The sequence below is a fragment of the Bombus huntii genome, chromosome 6, assembly GCF_024542735.1.
Source record: "Bombus huntii isolate Logan2020A chromosome 6, iyBomHunt1.1, whole genome shotgun sequence".
NCBI classification, from domain to species: domain Eukaryota; kingdom Metazoa; phylum Arthropoda; class Insecta; order Hymenoptera; family Apidae; genus Bombus; species Bombus huntii.
Window position 1 is genome coordinate 5,506,926 of NC_066243.1, and position 22,747 is coordinate 5,529,672.

The 22,747-nt window shown below is 28.4% G+C and overlaps 1 protein-coding gene across 8 annotated transcripts in view; it reads right to left on the reverse strand.

Moving 5' to 3' along the window:
• Positions 1-22,162, reverse strand: part of LOC126866937 (zinc finger protein 260-like) — a 34,624-nt gene extending 12,462 nt beyond the window's left edge. The window contains exons 1-9 of one of the 8 annotated variants that reach the window (XR_007690098.1): positions 21,706-22,161; positions 20,983-21,502; positions 11,939-12,200; positions 11,657-11,854; positions 10,503-10,670; positions 10,239-10,431; positions 9,901-10,164; positions 4,623-4,911; positions 1,590-4,306 (exon numbers count right to left, since the gene is read on the reverse strand). Coding sequence is in view for 5 of the 8 variants with exons in the window: in XM_050620963.1 (XP_050476920.1) it covers positions 4,849-4,911; positions 9,901-10,164; positions 10,239-10,431; positions 10,503-10,670; positions 11,657-11,854; positions 11,939-12,200; positions 20,983-21,502; positions 21,706-21,828 (1,791 nt within the window). In the remaining 3 variants the exon portion in view is untranslated. The other 7 variants (XR_007690095.1, XR_007690096.1, XM_050620963.1 and 4 more) reach the window with 7 other exon arrangements.
• Between the last annotated feature and the right edge of the window lie 585 nt (positions 22,163-22,747).

Sequence of the window (22,747 nt, forward strand, 5' to 3'; positions counted from 1 at the left end):
TTTTCAAATAGTTCTCATTTCAATCCGTCTACGTTGCGACACACCGACTTTACGGTGAACTAATGTATTGCTTTTGTATCTTGTTAGTAAGATTGATCTTTCGAGAAAGTGTCATTCGTTATTCAGCACGTGCGTGCAAATATTATATAAGATCCCAACGATTATCAAATCGACCGTTTTCGGAGATTTTTAAAACCTAAAATTACATGATGACCACAAACTGATGTTTGAATGTAAGCAAGAAAGTGCAAGAAAATTAAGGCAAACGTATAGAAATAAGTACAATGGCTAATGAATTTAGTAATGCTGAGATAACGTTAATCGAAATCAGAAAGGCGATAAAATCGAGAAAAAAGCGAATATTTAAGAGATTGAAAAAATAATTGTTATAGTCAAAGGATTTATATATGTTTATATACCTTATATTGCCTTTAATTGAATGTATAGGATGCAAGGAAAATAAGTGTCGGAACCATCGCAATGTGATCCTGCACTCTTGGTTTGGTGGAGATTAATGTAAAAAAATTGCCGCAAAATTGATTTTGATCTTGACTTAGAATTTCAAGATCAAACAGTTACATTTTCTGTTTGTATCGTATTACCAACTTTGCAAAAGGAACCATGAGTCATAAATTAATCGTACTCTTGAAAAATTATATTAAAGTTCTATTGGTTTTTGCGGTGACGTTATTTACAATATATTTACATTTCGCAGTCAGATAAGAAATAAATAACGTGATATTAATGCAGAAACAGGGAATTCCTTAGCGCATGAAGTAGCCAACCATAAATAGAATGAAGCAACTAGCTTCATAATTTTACATTATTATAAAAGATATACGATATTATAAAACAAGAGTTGCATGGCCTCGAAAAGGACACGACATGAAGTTATTAGTTTCTTTGCGCGTGGACACGTAGAGTTTTTTAATTCCAAGTTTTTTTAAAATAATCACATTTCTCTATGCGTTGGTTAATGCATCTCGTTTGGCATAAGCAACTTAGTACTTTTTTATATGAAATAATGTGATACAAGGACCAATCCATAGAGAAATGTGATTAACTATTATGATTGTTACAACTATCATGATTATATTGATAAAATTTTAAACGATTCTAAAAATGCAAAAGTTGCAAGATATTTTAGTACAAGTGTATATTTTGCAAAGGTCACAAAAGTATTTAAAAATACAATCATCCACAGTATTACTAAATCTCAGTATTCAATGGGACCATCCTTAACACTCATATGGTTATGGCGAACTATTCATACACATGGTATACTAATTTTTTACTAAGTATTAATTTGCAGCCAACTTACAGATTAGATATGCTAAGTAAATCGAAATTGCATTGACTTAGAAGATTGGGCCATTAGAATATTGTATACCCCATTACTTAGATTTGTAAATGGATATTGGATACATATCCAACAATCCAGCATCTGCATCAGTTCATAAAATGACCAATTTGTAAGAAAGGTGTCTCATCACTGATTTTGATGGGACTTCTTTTTAATTTCCTCGTTTATACGTATAATCAGTGAGAAAAATAGAAGATATAGACGGTCGGATCTCAGTGACCTTGAAAAAAAAATAAAAACGTCTTAAAAATGGGAATAAAGAAAAATAATTTTAGGTATAGTACTTAATATTGTTTATAAAAACATACTATACTTTTAATTGAATTGCTTATTAAAGCATACGTATTTGGGTTTGAAGATATTATTTCAATTAGGACAACAAATAGATCAATGATATTTAAAAACACTTTAGCACTCAATAAATGATATTAACACATTGTTACTACTCCGAACTACTTACTACTTCTACACATTGTTAACTACATTGTACTTCTCTATATTTGTATCATAATTTCTCCCCTTTCTCTTTCGCGGTATGTCTCTCCACGCTGCAGTTTCATATTTTTTTAAAGAATCCGACATTCTCTAATTTCCTCCTATTGTTCCCCAAAATCTAACCTTTTTCGATAATAATTTAGAAGTCAAAGTTACACTGTTGTAAAAACTATCTGCATACACATGATGCCATTCTTTCCGATATTGATCCATTTGATTTATACCATAATAGTATTCTCCAAAATAATACTCTTTTCACAATAAAGGAAAGAATGTAAATATATCGTGTCTTCGATTCGCCAATTATTCTATTGAAAATGCCATATTTTATACTTTTGCTCGGATTGTAAACTCGGAGTCGAAGTCTTCCTCTCTATGGGATTATGCCTTCATTAAGTGATAGATATGATTTTAAATTTATTACAAAATAATCTATAGTTTCCTGTACTTTTATTAGCCTGTTGTCATTTGGACGGATAACTGTGTTATTAAAGAAACGGAGGAAAATACAAATTTGCAAAAACCGACGTCTACTCATAATATTGCCAAAAACTGGAATTTCTATAAGTGAATTTGTGGACCAATCTTATTTTTCCTAATTTCCATAATTATTATGAGGGCAAATACTTTCTTCATTTCCGGAACTGTGACCATCGATTCATTTAGATCTATGTGCAAAATTTTTATATCTGTGGCTATTTACATTATGATAACGATTTATTTCGAGGACAATTTTTTCAAATAAATTATGTCCAACGAATAAAGACGTGACATCTGTAACAATTTGAGGATTATCTGGAAAGATTTTCACTCCAGCGACACCTTCGAATTGTTCGTTATGTTTTTCTGGATCAAGTTCGGATCAATCCAATCAATTATTCTCTCCTATTTCTGTTTCTTCTTTATTTGATAGTAACGATGAAAGCACGTGTAACAGATGCACTTCTCGTCGTACCGGTCCAATATCAGAGTCTTCACTGTTATATTCATCATCAGCGAATTCTGATAAAATCTTCATATCATTTTCTTCGAAAGTAATTCTTCCTCCATTTAAGGATTTTTAATAAAACATAAGAAATAAAATTTTTACTATTCAAACACAGGAAACCACAGGCTGTTGAGAAACACATGCAATAGTTGCGGAGTCCAAAGAAAGACTAACAAATTTTACTCTCGTCCTATCGATGCATAGTCATTTCATCAACCATAAAGAAATATCTTTTATCGTGTTATAAACATAGTTATTACGGTCTAAAGTCCAACCGTCGAATCCGTACTTTATCTCTCTACCGTATACATAAGTCTTAGTATCAATCATCGCGACACATAACAGAAAGTTAAATCCATAAACAATTTTTTCAATTCGTGAGACATCTAACATAGCCTCTTCTAAAGGAAATTGGACCATTTATAATATCTTATAAATTTATTTTGAGACAAATATACGAAGATATTTGATGACATGTTTTCGCATCATCCGTACCCAAGTATAGAACTTGAATAATGCATTTATACTATGATGTATCATTCGTCGCCAATGTGTTAACAAATTAAATTATAATTTAAGGATTTTACAATTCTATAATCCATGATGTTACCCTGCTATGTATTTCTGTCCCTCTTGTTTTTCCTCCTTTTAGCAATAAACTATTTTCTTTCTTCCTTGATGATGACATTAAACCATTTGAATTTGATAGCAAAAATGGTTTTAATTTACTACAAATTGAATGTCGACATGAGTATATAGTTTCACTGAAATGTTGATTTCAAAAAGAAAGGTACAAATTCTACAACCTCTGCCTCAAGTCCATTTTAAAGAAGGGTATAAATGTTAATCTAGATTTGATAAAATTGCAATCAGCAACTCCATCGTATAATGAAGAACCGCAGGTATCAAGAAATACATGGAAAGGTACAAATTACCTTATTCCCATCTTTATCTTGAGTTATATAGGTTTTACTCTTTTAGCAACAACATGCACACGTAATGTGTAAGTTCCGATCAACAATCTCCTTGTGACACACATCAGTTAATATAATACTATTGTCGGGGGCACACATACACGCAACATGACTCACAATATATGTTAATATATATAAAAATATATTAGTTAATAAATAATAACTATACTAATATAATTTAACTATACTATATCTTGCAATAACGTTGCCGGTTGCGGATTTATTTACTTCTAACTAACGCTTTCTATATTACTCTTTTAATCCAGCTGGAGATGAGACTTGCACAATCTGTGGCGTCTTCTTCAAGACCGATATTTCCATAAGAATGACATATTTGCATTCACCATAATTTACATCAAAAATACAATAGGTTTCTATAAGCCACTAACTTCTTAAAGTTTTCCTACCTCCTTCCATTTTTAAAAAGGTTTCCTATTTTTGTCAAGATTACCACTAGTCTTTTTATATTTCCCATTGTTTATATATCTACAAGGTAATTAAAAAATCCCATTAAAATCAGTGATAAGTCACTTTTCCTGTAAATTGCGACTGTTATTGATGTGAACTTTATTTTTTGTTACCTCCTTTCAAATCGCTCTATTTAAAAAAAATGTTTTACATAAAGAGATTTAAAGAATTAAAGGACAGTTTTTTTCAAATCAATCCAAAAGTGAGCTTTAGCCTTTTCATGTGGATTAAAATGACGATATGTTGTATTAACTATGTTGTAAAATTTGAAAAAAGGATTGTTTTACCATTTTAGTAAATTTTTGATATAATTTTTTAGTTAATTAATATTTACGTCTCGTATGGTACATGTATCATTGTAGCAATTATAAATCTTAACAATTTTTAGTTTTCGGCCCGTACGAGATCCACAATGAAAGAGTTGATATTAGAGGTGTACAGATCGTCCCAAGTATCGGGATCCGAAACTTCGAGGCGGGCCGATAGAAATTCGAACAGAATCAGCCCCGATCTATGTAAATTCATGTTGCTCCAACTCCCAAAAGTTTTGGGATCCCAAGTCATGACTCGGGTAAAAGCTTGAACGAACAGTCAAACTTTGGATCGGCTCGATAAGAGTCCAACTATTAAGAAGAAATAGATAGGAATGCTTCTTGCATGCTAATTTAACACTATAAAACATTGAATTTTTTGGTGAATCTGTGAAACAGCTACGTCCTTTACGGTTTCCATAATGTTTTAATATATTGAAAAGCTCAAAATTTTAGACAATTTTTTCCTGTACATATAACTGTCGGTTGATCATAGTTTCGAAATATTCGCAAAAAATTATCAATACCACTAGAGTAAATTGTGCTTATAATTGTACGTCCATAACGGCGTACGTGTTAGTATTGATTGCTGACCGCCCCTCTTTTTTTTATATAGTTTATATAAGCAAAGATTAAGCCATAAAGTGCTGTGCACAACTGCATATGTGAGACTGTAAGAAATATCTGCTATTATTTAATTAAAAATGAATATCATCAATCTATTGTGTGTTGGACTTGGGTTACTTTTTTCAATCCAACCGCCATGAGGCGTTCAGTAACGCTAGCGCAAACAATAACAATTTTTCTAGTTCGTAAAATAATATCAGTTATTTACCCCCTATTACTTTTATAATTAGTTTATTATCATTTTATGCAAGCGTTCCCGGTAGCCACACAGCGGGCGGATTGAAAAACCTACCCTAAAACCAAACCTAATATAGTGATGATATTCACTTTTATTTGAGGTATAACAAACTTTTCTTTCAGTCTCACATATGGAGTTGTGCAGAAGACGTTAAACTAAAAAAACAGAAGAGGTTCAACCAGTGTATCTTTAGTTGTTTATATTTTTCTCTTTTTTATTTTAACTTTGTCGTCTATGTAAAGTTATTAAAGAATTTTACAATTAATTTAAAAATATTATCAAAATAAAAATAATCCTTCTTTCAAATTTTGAATCTGGTGTTTATTCATCTAAGGCTTATCATCACCATTTTTTATATATATTCTCTTAATAGTTTTATTTGGGGCTTTCAAACCAATTCCATCTGACCTTTGTCGAGTCGATGTAAATTTTGATCGGTTTCCACACCCCTCGAAAATGAGAATGAGAAACATTGAACGAGTATGAAATAGTCAAGGAATGTACTTTAAATTCGTTCAGATATAGTCATGTTTAGTGTCACATTCATCAAAAAACATAAGCAATTTCATTGATGTATATGACGTCATAATTCTAAATTTAAAAGCATAAAAATTTTATTTTTTATAATCTGATGATTCAGTAGTACCTAGTAATGACTAGCAGTTAGAGATAACACGCTTGCTCTCTCCCAAGGAGCAGTTCTAAGAATTCATAGGGCAACTATAACCCTATGCCTACTAAGATAAAAATACATCTATTAATCGAGAATTATTACATATTATATACAGGGCGGTTGGTAACTGGTGGTACAAGCGGAAAGGGGGTGATCCTACGCGAAAAAAGAAGTCGAAAATATAGAATAAAAGTTTTTCGTTTCAGGCTTTGTTTTCGAGAAAATCGACTTTGAATTTTCGCTCGGTACGCGTGCACTTTATCACGTCTCGTTATAACGGATCTCACTGTAGATCGTTGTCTCGATGGATATTATCGCAGTTTAAGTTTGTTTTTGCCGTAACGGAAAATTAGGAATACATAATGAAATAATATGAAGTAATCATAAAGTTTATTATTACAAAAATTGCTGAAAATATTGCCCATTCTGCCGAACACATACTTCTGCTCTTCTAATTAAATTTGTATGAACACTTTCTAACGTATTCGATTGTTTTAAAGTATGAAAGGCTACAATAATCTTTTCTTTCAATTGCTCGCAACTTGCGATTTCTTTAGAATACACAATTGATTTAATATGGCTCCATAAATAAAAGTCAAGCGGAGTTAAGTTAGGAGAGCGTGGTAGCCAAGCTATTGTTCCAGCACTACCAATCCAGCCTTGGTAATGTTGGTTTAAAAAATCTCTCACATGAGGACTAAAATGTAGCGGTGCACCGTCTTGTTGAGAAATTAAACTTCCTCTAGTTCTCAGCGGTACATCTTCTAATAATTCCGATAATAATTCCGGTGTTTTGTAAGAAATCGAAATATGCTGCTGACCTCACATTTCCTTCGAAAAAATATAGCCCAATAATTAGATGTCCCATTATGCCAGCCCAGACGTTTACGTTCCATCTTACTTGAAAATGTGTTTCAAGAATAGAGTGAGGATTCTCATTTTGTCAATTATGCATGTTATGGACATTAAACATGCCGTCCCTTGTAAATTTCGCTTCATCGGTCCATAAAATTTTTAACAGAAATTCTGCATCGTTGGCATGCTGTTAAAGCAACCAATGACAAAATGCCTTTCGCGAAATCTTATCATGAGGTATGAGTCCTTGTACTCTGGTGATATGATAAGCATGTAAGTTGTTTTTGTGTAGAATTCGAAGAATCGTGAAGCAACTAAGATTATACCGCAAAGAAAGGTTTCTTGCACTTATGTCAGGATGTCCCAAAACATCCTTTAGTATTTGCCCTTCAACATTTACACTAACGCGTCGTCGACGACCACCATGTCGTCTAAGTTTTTCAAAAGAACCATATTCGCCGAGGGTTCGTTCTGCTCTTTGAATAACACGTCTGTCAGGATGTCAACGGTTGGGATACCGGTGTCTGTAATGATCAGCTGCGGTTGATGCGTTACCACCACACGCACCTAACGAAGGTATCATGTCCGTATATTCCCGATTGCTGTATGTAGACATGATGGTAGACTAATAGGTGCTGATAGTGGATAGCGATAAAAGTCGGATAGTAAGTTAATAGGTAGGAAAACACTTCGGTCACATTGGAAGTGTTCATCAACATAACGTCAATCGAGACAATGATCTACAGTGAGATCCGTTCTAACGAGACGTGATAAAGTGCACGCGTACCGAGCGAAAATTCAAAGTCGATTTTCTCGAAAACAAAGCCTGAAACGAAAAATTTTTATTCTATATTTTCGACTTCTTTTTTCGCGTAGAATCACCCCCTTTCCGCTTGTACCACCAGTTACCAACCACCCTATATATATATATTACATATATTATTACAAATATATATGTAATATATAATACATATGCATATGTTACATATACATATTATATGCTATGGGTTACATATATATATATATATATATATATATATCATATTACATACTATATGTTACATATATATTACATATTATATAATATGTATATATATATTATATACTAAATATTACATATATATATATATGTGCGTGTATATATTTATATACCATCTATGTCCTACATAGGAACAATATCTACTTCAAATGACAAATCACATAATTGATATGAGATTATTCATATCAGGGATGCAGCAGCATCCGCTTTCGAGTTAACTAGCAAAAGAATTAATCTGTATTTAGGAATAATATCCCTTTATCTTTATAATGATGTTCAGAATAAAGTGTTATTTTCAAATAGAGTTCAAATATGATAGTGAAAAGATAACATGTTGCTTCACTTTAATACATTTTCTAAAGCTTTAACACTAAAATATCTTTGGAAACTATCCAAAAGATAGAAATTAAATTAAATTTTTATTTGTTTAGTTTTTCAATTCAATTTTTAATTCTTGTATGATTTGTCAGTAAGTGAATATGTCTAAAATTTAGAATAAGTAGCGGATTTAAATTGTTATCATTTAAATAAACTCATACTTTAACCCTTTGCACTCGAAGCCATCTTGGACGTTACCTACCAGCAATTCGACGCCACTTTATTGCGAAAACGTGAACCTAAGAATCAGTATATTATATAGTATAACTTTGGAACCAAGTATTGTAATGATATTTGATTTACATAAATTTGTAGACGTTGAGGATCATATTTTTTGCCACAAAATGAAAATTTTATTTCTTATAATTTTCTAAAGTATGATAAATTTTGAAGCAATTCGCAGTATGCACTGCAGATTGGTTTATACATGTTTCACAATAATAAGTTGTTTGACGTCTTCCACGGTGTTTTCCTATCAGAACAAACAATACAGTCCAGTTTTTTTTCTCCTACACTGGGAATATGTAATTTGTTGTTAAGTCTATTATCCGACAAAGATGTGAGTGGATATGTTTTTAATTCCCGAAAATTACCTCTCAACTGATTTATAAGACTTTTGACGAACTTGTAATGTCTCATTGATTTTTTATTTTTTCTTCCTTCTGAGGTAAATTAAGAAACCACAAAATTAAATTTACCAAAAGAATATTACTTTTTCGATTTCCTGACTTATTAATACAGGGATCTATCCGTAACGCTCGACGCTTCAATATGAACTGAGTTCAGCTTTGAAAATCTTTTTGTCCAGTTTTAAACTTGTTTACTTATATCCTCAAATTTCACTATACAATGCCAGGTATACTTGTATACCAACCTTTCTTCTACAAGTCATCCTTAACGCTCTTTTCAAGTGGAGTAGAGACGCGCTCGAACCGTCGTGAATGCACTTCTCACGTTCTCTTCTGACGTAAAACCTACTGATATTTTCTTCATATATCTTGACAATTATACCATATTTTGATTTGCTTCCTTGTGCCATTTCAACAGAAAACTTCAGGGAAACATGCATTTCTCAGAAAGTTGCGGTGGAATGAGTTCATCCTTCGTAATCACTAATAAGCTTTGATATCCTCTCAGATAAGACATCCGAGTGGTATGTGAGACTTACGATGTCCCCTTTGAAAAGACATCCGAGTGCAAAGGGTTAAGAATTGAATTTCAAAATTTATAATGCTTATATCATAAAAACGAAACTTCAGACTACAAAATGGAATAAAAATCAAGGCTTAGTTTTTTTTTCTCATAATCCTTAATGTTTATAAATTGTTGAGGATACTCCATTAAAAATGTAATGAAATGTGTTGCACATTTATATCAATTTGTAATATCATTTTAAATTCATCTTTGAAATAAGTTTCATATGTTACATAATGCCACATATATTTTTATACTATGAACTATAATACTAGATCAAATACAATAATTCCTTACATGTACAGCTGATGATTCCACAGGGGATATAGAAAGTGAATGTTCTGAAGCATTTGAGTGATCTGCTTGTGACTGTTCTGATTGCTGCTCTGGTAATTGCTGCTGTAATTGTATCTGTTGAGATTGTGACAAATGCTTTGCATGAGATGTATTAATTCCATGCCTACGTTTCATATGCTTATTATAATTTGGCCAATTTGTAAAATGATGTTGACATTCTAAACAACTATATGGACGTTCGCCAGTATGTTGTCTTCTGTGTGTCTGAAAATAAATTTTAAAATGATATTACTTTTTGCTTTTTAAATAATACTGTATTAGTCATTTAATTAACTTACAGTTAATATTCCTTTAAATCGAAAACATTTACCGCAAAATTCACATGTAAATGGCATTGCACCAGTATGTATTCTGTGATGTTCCCTTAAGGTACCTTTTTCTCTAAAAGTTCTTCCACATACAGCACATTGATGTGGTTTAGCACCTGTATGAACTGTCTCATGTTTTTTCAACTGTAGTGGTGTTTTGAAACTGCAAATAACATTAAATATGTAAACATAGTTACAAGTAAGTTATAAATTACATTTTTTTAATAAACATACGCTTTTGAGCATTGACTGCAATTATATGGCTTATCTGCAGAGTGAGTTAAAAAATGAGCTTCTAGATTTCCTTTTTGAATAAAGCTCTTGCCACACTGATCACATGTAAAATTTCTAACACCAGAATGGATACGTTTATGTGTGACTAAATTTGGTTTTGTTGAAAATCTGAAAAACTTCTTTTATTACTCGCATACTACTTAAACTTTACTTATATATCACCCAAGTATAATGCTAAAATTCATGAGGTACTAAAATTATAATCTTGAAGTTTAAGGCCAAACTTTTTGTTATTGTATTCTCACAAAAAGGATAATATGTATTACAATAAAAAATAATTTGGTATTTACAGCTTAATTAACTCTTGGACTGACAATATTTACAATATTATTATTTATATTTTGTCAGCTTACTTTTATTAAAGCAATTCGGAAGATAAAAATTTAGACAAGTTTATGTACATTCAAGAATTAAAATATAGAATAAAGCAACTCCTTTCAAATGTAAGCTTCAATCAACATCAAAACTTTGTGAAAAATTTCATTATGGTTATAAAAATCAGATTATAAGAATATTTACAGCATAATGGTTGCAACATAAAAGCATGTATATGGACAAGTTCATAAAGAAATATTCCTAAGAATAATTATTTTATACATTTGAAAGAGATATAAAAGCTGAAGAAATTAAATATATTGTAAATATAATATTGAATTTATAAAATAGTCACATCAGAAAAACTTGTGTAATGCTAAAATAATATTTAAGATAATATCAGATTATGACACATGGCTTTTTTGATATTTCTTCTTAAAATTTAGACTTGAATTCTAAAATTAAAGTCAATTTTACAATGTACTTCTTTAGCAAATCTTCATTAATTTAGAGATGTTGATTGAGTCAATCATAATCTGTGTAATATTTTAGTATAGTACATAGGAGATATTTTTAACAAAATAAAATATGAAATTATCAAATGACATATTTTAATCAGTACTTATAAATATTCACAATATAAACTATAAACGTGTGCGTGCGCGCATACACATACAAAGAATATACATTATAAAGTGATATACAAATAAATAAATTTATATCAATAAACAAAAACAAAATTAATATATATATACATATGTATATATATAAAGTTATACCTTTTGTCACACTGATCACATGGAAATCTATTTTTCATAGTATCTGGTAAATGACACCGACTATGAATATATAATGCACTTTGTTGTTTAAATGCTTTCCCACAGGTTTGGCATACATGAGATCGTTCCTTACTATGAATTGCTTTATGAGAATCTAACACCTTTTTATGTACAAATGATTTTCCACAATCTTCACAACTTTATAACATATATTAAATAGTTTCATTAGAAGATTATGTATATTAAACAGTTTATACATAACTTAATAAACCTGAATTTTACCTGAATTTTGTCTTGTTTTTGTGTCGTTTGACATGAGTAAGAAAACCATAATATTTATCATAAACTTTACAACATAAAACACACATATATTTTGCTTGTTGATTGTGAATAGTTTCATGATGTTCTTCTAACTTTTCTAAACTAGGCAATTTATCATTACAATCAGTGCAAAGCCATGGATACCTATTTAAACTTTCTTCTCTTTTGCGTTTTAATATTTCTACTGTATGTGCTTCTATAATTTCTAAGTCTGTATCAGTACCTATATTTAAAAATTACAGTATAAATATAATTTTTCCAATATACTGTCTGATATAATTAACATAACTTTTCAGTATAGACATACACAATTAGAACTTCACTTAAGCATATATTAAAATATACATGATACTAATTACTATTTAGTAAAAATAATATATAAAAAATTCGGGACTTAAATATTAGTACATATTAAAGTAACAAAAAAACATCAGAGACTGACACCATATCTTCAATTATTCATTAGACCAATTTAAGAATTTTGCTGTATTTTCTTGGTGTAATTTTTTTACTATATACAGGAAATTAGCCTTTTCATCCAAATCACGCCTTCTATTTAACTGCTCATATAATACACAAGGTATCAAAAAATTATACCGTTTCTAAAGACTTATAAATCTGTGTGAAAAACGGCATTTAATTTCGTTCAAATGAAAAGGACTTTTATTGATAGATGTAATTATTGTAAATATTGTGTCTAATATTGTCGTTTTAGTTTTGTGTATTTCATGGGTTGGTTGTTATTTCTGCCATTAATTACAAGGTTTATAAAAATTGAAATAACATTAGTTTCATCTATACATTGTACACAATATTTTTTTATAAAATAAAACACATCAGTTCATTACAATCATATGATAGATAGAGTATTTACTGTTATTTATTATTATTTTATACTATATTTACCACTTATAGGTCCAGTATTGACACTGTGAGTGAGAAGATGCTAGAAATACAGAAATAGCAATTGGAAATGATACAAGTATAAAATCGAAGGCAGTTATATGTTATAATACTCTCTATTCTATAATACTCAACTCTATTTGTCTGAAGCATATAACTGTACTTCATATAATAGGAGCTGACCAATTTTCCTCATTTATTGTCTTTTGTTGATATGACAGAAGCTTGTGTTCAGATAAGTGAATTCGACTAACAAGAGTTAATTAGGCATTATTAGGCAAATAATTAGGCATTAACTAAAATTTCGTTCCAATAAATGAAGATTATATAAATGGAGATTTACTGTACTAATATTTCAATAGGGTAGAAAAAAGACTGTTTTCATCTCTTTATTTTATTTTAGAAAAATCAAGTAATATAGGCAATTCGAACCTAAAGTAAAGAAAGATTTATTCAAATTCTAATGTTCATTAGCGACATTTTTTGCTTCGTAATCTGGCAAATTAATGATCAACTGCTCTAAAACTTCATTTATAGAAGTATTCTTGACAAATATAAGATCTTGAACATTGCTACTAGATTCATGAAATGAATGCTGTCCAAGATTCTTACACCTTTTCCTACAAGAAAAAGAGATATTTTTTCTCATGATATTAAAGAAACAATGATAGAAAAAGTGCCGCCTCCAGACTCTGGCCTTACATGTTCTCAGTTTTGGAAATATTCCATATGGAAATATTGTGTGAGAACTTTGTCCGTTCAAGTCATTTTACTGAATTATAATATTATAAAACTATAATCTCTTATATGTAATCAGCTTTTTTCTTCTAGATTTTGGAATTCATTTAAACATTCGTGGCATAAAAGTTGATATCTAGAGAAAGGAACCTTTCATTCCCAAAATCTGATAGATTGTTGTTTTACAATGCAGGATGATAAAACTCATTGGTGAAATGTATGAGGAGGATTTTTACTTCGATATGCTTGGCATATAAAGAGTATTTATATTTCAAGCATGTTTTCTCAGAACATCGCTATTGTAACAATTACATTGAATAAACTTACTGTTATCGTTTTATATATAATTATACTATATATATAATATAAATAAATAAATAAATATATTTATAAACACTGGAGTACTAATTATAAATAAATAAATAAATATATTTATTTATTTATAATAAATAATAATTTAATTTATTTATAATAAATAAATATATTTATTTATTTATTTATAATTAGTACTCCAGTGTTTCGAAATATATATATATATATATTTCTTTTTGAAATAATTAAATTAATTGAAACGACAGGCAGTATACGAAATGCACAAAATAAGAGTAACGATATTATGGATGGAATAGTTACGATAATTACATATTGTTGGACATCGCTGAATTGAGGATAAATAAAAGCCCTTACTCATCTGAAAAAGATTAAAATATCTCAAAAAAAAAGGAGAGGTGGAATTTAATTTTCTTAAACAATTGATTTATTTCGAAACATTTTCACACAGATCTATAGATCTTTAGAAAGGTCTCTTGTCCTCTTTTAAAAAATACAGCAAAATTTTTAAGTTCAGCTAATGACAATTATGCACAGTTTTAGCAAAATCTGCATGCGTTAGTTACCGATGTTTCATTTTAAATAAATAAAGCTTTAATAGAACCCTATAATTCAATAATTCTTTAATTAAATATAAGAAAGTTACGGAAGTACAGGGACCAGCTGAATAACATGTACAAGCGAGCATGAAATGATCTCTTATGAAAAAATAAGGAAAAAATATAGAACGAAAATTTTTCATATGACGTTTACGAAAAAAAGGAGTCTAAAAATTGAATAATATTTGAAGATTAATTCCGTTAATTCCAGACTGGACAGGAGTAAATAGTCAACAGGAAATTATTCAACATTTGAGAGTACGTTGAAAATGTATAATAAAATTTATTCACAAAATGCGTTGTTTTTCAGAAAAATAAATTTGAAAATTGATCATACGCGTATATTCTTAACTAAACATATCCAAACTCTATTTTCTCGAAAATAAAGCCTTAAATGACAAAATTTTATTGCGCATTTTTTACTTACTTTCGTATGTAGAATTATTTTTTTGTAACCAGTCGATAATTAATCAAATTCAAGCATACCTGACAAATTTTTAAACTCGATTTTCTCGAAAACTAACCGCAGACGGAAAAATTTTATTCTATACTTTCTTTTTACTGTTTTATAACTAGTCACCTTATATTCGCTTGTACATGTTATTTGACCGATGACATGTATGATAGATTCTGGATATCTGCGACATTTGCAATATTTGCAATTCTGTAAGAAGATATTAAGCATAGATGCTAGTAAAAGAAAATTGTGGCAAAAATTTTTAGGTAATCCTCTGTTTTCATATTTCATGCGATACGTTAAAACCGAAATGTCAGTTACATTATTATAGTAGTGTTTTATAAAATTATTTTAACTTAAAAACTGTTTATTGATGATTCTTTAGTCTATTTAAATACTATTTATCATATAAATTCTCAACTCTTTTTGCAATCCTTGTTCAATAATGTGAAGACACGCGATAAATTGAAATAAATAATATAGATATACATATAAGTATTATATAACAAATAATAGAAATGCTATTATAAAATGTTGTAAAACGCAATGTGGTAAATAATGTATGACATATATGTTTTCAGTATATTCCTGATTATTCTGTTCCATTCAATCGGCCACAACTTTATCGAGATGAAAACAATTAGCTACCATTCTTTTATATTCTTAATTTGTAATGAAATATTCCAGTAAGTTCAGTTAAAGCGGGCACACTACATATGTAAATGATGTAAACATTATAGATATATATGCACACTTTTTTTAATTAATGCTGGATAATTGATAATTGTTTCGTTGTGACTACTAATATTATGAAAAAATATTTGAACAAAAGTTATTCAATACTCAATTGGAAATAAATTACGGTAATAAAGTTAATAAAATTACCAAGAAAAGGTTATTCAATAAAAATTCAAATTTGACTAAGTAAGATCGAAACGAATATCATACACAGTTGCCTTCCTCCAATTAAAAAAATCAGCTTGAAGTGTGATAAATTTTTTGTTGCATCGAACCGGATATCAGTTTCTATATGTTTCCAATTCACCGTCTTGCGTGATTTCTTTTATAATCACCATATAACATATCAACTTCATGGAATTAAAAAAATATTTCATTCCTGTAGTAGATAGACATATTAAGATTCGTTTATATATATTTCCTTATTTTTTTATATTATTATATTTATCTATATTTCCATGAATATACCATGAATACGAGACTCAATTTATGACAAGTATTATCATTTATGTTCAGAAAGCTTACTGAATATTTTCATATTTATATGATTATATTTGATTTACGCATTAATAAGGAAATTTATTATACAGGGTAATAAGGTAATTTATTATACAACAGTTTGATTTAACAAGAAAAAATAAGATGAAAATATAGAATAGAACTTTTTCATATAACGCTCCGTTTCCGAGAAGATTTAGTATAAATATTTGACAAGTATAACTAAACTAGACTGAACAAGAGTAAGAATTAAACTATAAATAAACCAAAAATGTACAAAAGACTCTTTCTAACATGCGTTGTTTTCGAGAAAAATGAATTTGAAAATGTATCATGCGCGTGTATCAAACCAGTATTTAATTGAACATATTCAAACTTTATTTGCTTGAAAATAAGGCCTTAAACGTTTTTGACTTATCTTCATACGTATAATAACCACCTGCTGATGTTGATAAATTTTCAAAAAAATTTTCTCTATTCTCAACTTATCTTTTTGGGGCGAACTACCCTGTATCCACTAGAACTACTCACCAGTTGCTGGTCACCATGTATTTTAAGTTGATTTTTATTAAGAAATTATTGGGAAACAGCAACTGTTTATGGCATCGCTGAATTTGTATAAGTGTCAATTTTGACACTGCATAAAAAGCAATATATGGTGTCATTTAAGAATGTCATGATGATCTTGATTTTTTATTCAATACAACATTTTTTTGATATTATTATTGCAATTTTTTGCCAAATGAATACTAATTACTTTATTATTCTTTTCGTCACATTAGCGGAAATGCTTGAAAAATCGTGCCAACCATTACAGAGAACAGACTGTATACTTTCGGATGAACCGACCATTTATTTATTTGATCATAAATCATAAGTCTGACACATAGGAGTCGGTTAGACAGAAGTCCACTACAAGACAAAAAAGTAGGGACTTTTAACATTTTTAAATATTAAGAATATTATTTGAAAATCTTATTTCAAGAAATTCTTATTTAATGAATATTATTTGAAATTACTTGAAAATCTCTATATATGACTTCTATGTAAAATATTTTTCTCATCATTATATTAAATACATTAAATAATATTTGCGATTATTTGTGTAGTTATGACTGAGCACAGATATTCATAATAAGAATAAATTGTCTTTATATATTCATTTAATTTCAAAATAAATTATAAAAATTAAATTAATATTTCTAACGTTTTTTAACAGTACATTTATTAAAAATTATACTGTTTTATATATCAAGAAACAATACATGCAGGCCAATCAGATTATATATATAAAATTCGCAAAATGATTTTCGTTATGTACTTTGTACTAATGCTTTTCTGATATTCATCTCTTTAAGTTATCTGCATCTATCAACAAAATAACATAAACGATAGATTTAAGGTGGTTTCATAAGAAATCTAAAGATCGCATGTTGCCCAAACACCCTTTAATAATTGCAAAATTACGAGCTGGAGCTCGGTCTTAATGAAAATACATATCCGTGGTGACGAATAACGTTTCCCAATAATCTTAAAAATGTATATATAAAGTTCAGGTTATTTTCATTTAAAGTATTGTTGTAAAGATGAACGCCTAATAATATGTTAGTTTTGACTTTGAATTTTAAGGTCAATTTTTTTTACTTGCATCGTATTCTATTCATTACGGGGACTAAACTTATTAAAAGAACCATGGGTTACAACTCAGCTGTTCTCCTAAAAAATGATGTTAAAGTTGTACTTACACTTATATTGACAGTATTTACAATGTTTACATTTCGTCCCTTTGGTTCACTGTTTTATCTGCAGTTTGTAAATCGAAAAAATTGAGTTGGAAGTTTATGAAGTTTAAATTGTTTTATGAAGTTAGGATTAAAAAAACTTAAAAGAATATTTGTTGCTTTCTAAGTAGAATTTTCATCATATAGTCATAGATTTATATTCTTTATACGAATGAGACATATATACATGAACTGATTAAGTACATTTTTTTGAAAAATGGAGTTACAACAGTTAAAATTTAGGATGACAGTAAGATGACATTAGGATGAAAGTAAATAGCATTGTATTAATGAGGAAACAGGAAATATTCTTTAACACATGAAATACCTCGCTTTCAATAAAGTGAAATACCTAACTTCATGATTTCAAATTATTACAAAATTACTTGCTGCATAAAGACTTCCAACAAGAGCTCAATGGTGCCAAAGAAGCGATTTGATATTATTAGATTTTTGCAGCTGAGGGCGTGAAAGACTACTAAGACACTAAGTGGGCTTTACCAAAAATGTTTATACACCCTACACATTATTCTACAACGTTATAGTTCACTTTCGTTTAATAATTGCGCAATTAAAGACTTAAAACATATGTATCTATGTAATTCCAAAATTTTATATACAGAATCTATTGAAATATTACATAACGTAGTTACTTTCTGCATTAAAATAAACGGATTTTCTTCAAAATGCAAAAAAAAATTGTGTTTATTTTAGTACCTATGTTGCTTTTTCGAATGTATGGTTTCTTCCTACAAATACTTCCATCTTAGTATGGTTTTCGATTGAAATTGCTTATCATTAAGATAGAATCTATGTGAATGTTTTTTTGTATATAGTAATGAATTAGTTGTTCTATTCTTATTTGATTTATAATAAATACACAATATATCCATTTTATCTTCAGTTACATAATGATACACTGTGTGCAACAATGATTTAATTAATAAGTAAGACAAATACAAATAATACTTTTAATAATAAACAGAAAATGAATTCAACACAATTGTTACACATTACTTTTTTTTATATGGGTTTTAACTATGAATATTTGCAATATATCAACAATCATATATATAGGTATATATAGGTTGTATTTGTCTAATTTCCATGAATATATAAACAACAATGAAATAATCTGATTATTGATTGGACTACATGTGCAATTAAAAGTGCTTTTTAATACAAAGAATTTCATTCTTAAAATAGAATTTTATAACTTTATCTAATAAATGTAGCACTACAAAATATTTTATTAATTTTCGTATTTTAATAAACTTGAACTCAATTATGTTGCAGACTATTGGTTTGTTTCAATAACATAACATAATAATATAACATAATAATATTATACATATAACATAATAATATTATACATACATTAATAATCATTTTATTATTATGTGGAGACCATAAACAATTTAAAAATATATTCCAGCTATCATATTGTAAAATAGTAAAAGTTTATCTTTCTTCATTTTAATCGTAAATGTCTCTCTTTTAACCAACTATGAGAAAAATGCTGGGAGTTAAAATGGTGTGAACATCCTGTGTATATATGTATATATTCAAAACTTTTTGGTAAACAATAAATAATTTAGAGATATTATATGTGTCAAATAGAAATTACACTTCTTTGGTGTCGTTTTCACAGAATAGATCAAACATGTATAGTATTATGAACTGTTTTCTTAGAGACTACTGTAAAGAGAGATATTGACTTTACTTGTTTTTACTTCAGTGGATTACATGGGTTAATCATTAATATGCAAATAAACTTTTCCAGAGTAACTATTAGAGTGACTAGTATGGTAGAAGAGGTAGAAGACCTCTAATAAAATGTAACTACTCTGTAATGAAACACACCTAAAATGAGAAGTATTTATCTTAAATGAAATGTGATATTAATTTTTATTTATCAGAATAATTATTATCCTAATGGATAGTATTTATTTGAAGCATTCTTTTACATTCTCTATAAACAAAGTCGTATAATGAAAAACAAAATTGGATTCTAAGTACAATTATAAGCAATTATTTTAATTATTTTGATTCCATTTACAAGCATGTTCTTCTATTTGCTTTGTAACTGAGAGAAGTCTTTGAAAAATTGAATATGAATCAATCATCCTCCTTCATCATCATTCTTTGAAAATGAATAAGGTTAGTCTTGTTTAAATCTTCCAGATAAGTAAACAAACAGTTCTGTTCAATTAATAGGATTATGTAAAGCACAAAGCTTTGTATAAACAATGAAGAAAATATGAAGTATATATGAATGGAAACAAAATAATAACGAAGGAAATATAAAAGTAGGAATACATATAGTATATCTATCAATTACTTCATTAACTGTTCTTAAATGTTTAAACCAGTATTTATGAAAAACCTACTAATTGTTTACAAGACCAAAGGCATCATTTCGGATATTTAATAGAATGATTCTCAATGTAAAATGTGTTTTGTTTTCCTTTCCTTTTTTCACATAAAGTTTCTCTTTAGATAAGCATCTTTTGTCAAAACTTTTTAATTATTAGAATTTATCAGTATGAAAGAAAATGTTTCAAGTAAATGTTATTCAGTCTAATAAAAACTATCCATAAATGGCAAGAAATTAACGCCTTATTCTGCTTAATATAAATAAGGGGATTCATTTTGTTTCACCAGTAGACATCCTAGAAAAATGTATTACCATTATACCATTATCTACCACAATCTATTTAATTAAAAAAAATAATGTTTATATCTATAAGTTTTTGTACGCAGACGATGGTTTTTGAGTATATGTTTTAGATCCTTGTAACTTTGGTTATACTTGTATTAATATTAATATTTTTATTAAAATCATTAATATCTACTTTCATTCATCTTACTATAAGGTAATAAATTTTTAAGATATTTTAAAGTCTTTATAGATAGTTTTTATACGTGTATATTACTTGCTATTATAATGATTATATTTACCTGTCATATAATTATCTGGAATTTTAATATTTGTTTTCATATCTATATTTTTATGTTCTTTTTTTAAATCAGCACTTATGTATACGTCTGGGTCCTCCATTTTTTGACTTTTTCGTTTTAATTTTTTTCTAGTTTGTTTAAGCGGCGTTTTTTTAAATTGAATTTTACATTTTTTTTGTTTCACATTATCTTGAGGTTCTTCATTTTCATATTTTTGATGGCTATCATTTTTATTTTCTTCAATAAAGTAATTACGTGAAGCATTAGATGTATCATGGATATAATTTGATAAATGACATTCAACAATTCCTTCGCCAATTTCTTCTTTTGGAAATGCAATAGTTTTATCAATATAATTTATATTTGATTCTAATGATTGTGGCTCAACTTTAGGATCTAGAAGTAATTGTCTTAAAGACACTTGCGCTTGATTGGTTTTCTCAAAAAATTCACTACACTGATTCAATAAAATACAACAATCTATACAAACTGTAAGTGGTAATCCATCATTAGTTAATACCTGTAAGCAGTATTTTAGTTTAAATATTACTACAATATACATATATATTCATAAATATAGACATTAATCCAATAATACTAAAACGTAATATCAGATTAAAAGTCGAAAGAAATTATATTTCATTAGGATAAACAAAAAAATAGAAAGAATTATTAAATTTATTGCATTAAAAAGAATTATAAAAAAAAGGGAGCTATTTTTACCTGAATTTGTAAACATTTAGCAATTTTAGCTTCTATGGCTAATTTTTGTCCTTCTGCTTCGTAAATTCCAATAAAATTCTCTTTGGTTTCGGCGCAGAGCCGGCAAAGTTCCGACTCTGTCATGATTCACAAACAAAATTCGAGAACAAGTTCCGCAATACAGTACATTATTAAACAAACAATTAATGCAATCACATCATCTCACATTTATATTGTAATATGTGATAAATAGAAAATTGTGAACGCCAAAAAGGATAGTGGACATATTGTTTCTTTGCACAAGAAAAACAAGTTATTTTGTAATACACGTACAGAGTTTGTTAGTTAATTACATTTATGGAGAATCATAACAAATTTTTATGAAATAATTTAATCGGTGTGTGTAATAGATTGTTCATTACATTATATATGAATGAAGTACACAGTTGTTTCATTACATTCCTTGAAAAAAAGTACATTTGTATATATAAGCGTGTTTATAGCATTGCTAGGGATTTTAAGGTCGTACCACACGTCAATATATAAAATTTCGATCACTGGTCAATCCTAATATTTTATCTTATAGATTTCTTTCTGAGGGCTGTGAATGATACATATTTGTAACAATATTCTAAGCTTATACTATGTATTTTTATATATTAATAAAATATATAACGTTTTTTTCATACTATGTGGGCAATACATATATATATATATAAATACATATAGGTACATATTAACCTTATTTTCTCCATGTAAAAAATATTTTTAATTCTTTTTATGCACCTATAATATATTCTATGTCTATTAAGGATGTGCGAAATCACCAACAATGATTTATCACATCGATCGCGATTTTTATATTTTGAGTGAATTTACTCATTGTGATCGTAATTCACGACCTTGAGTGAATTATTTTTTATGAAATACTGCAATATAGTTTTGCATAAAAATATCTATATATACTGTAAATTTAAAATGACGTCACGTCTTCCTCATATAACGTAAATTTACTTTATTGAATATTAAAAATAGAAAATAATTAAATTTTCTTTCCTTTATC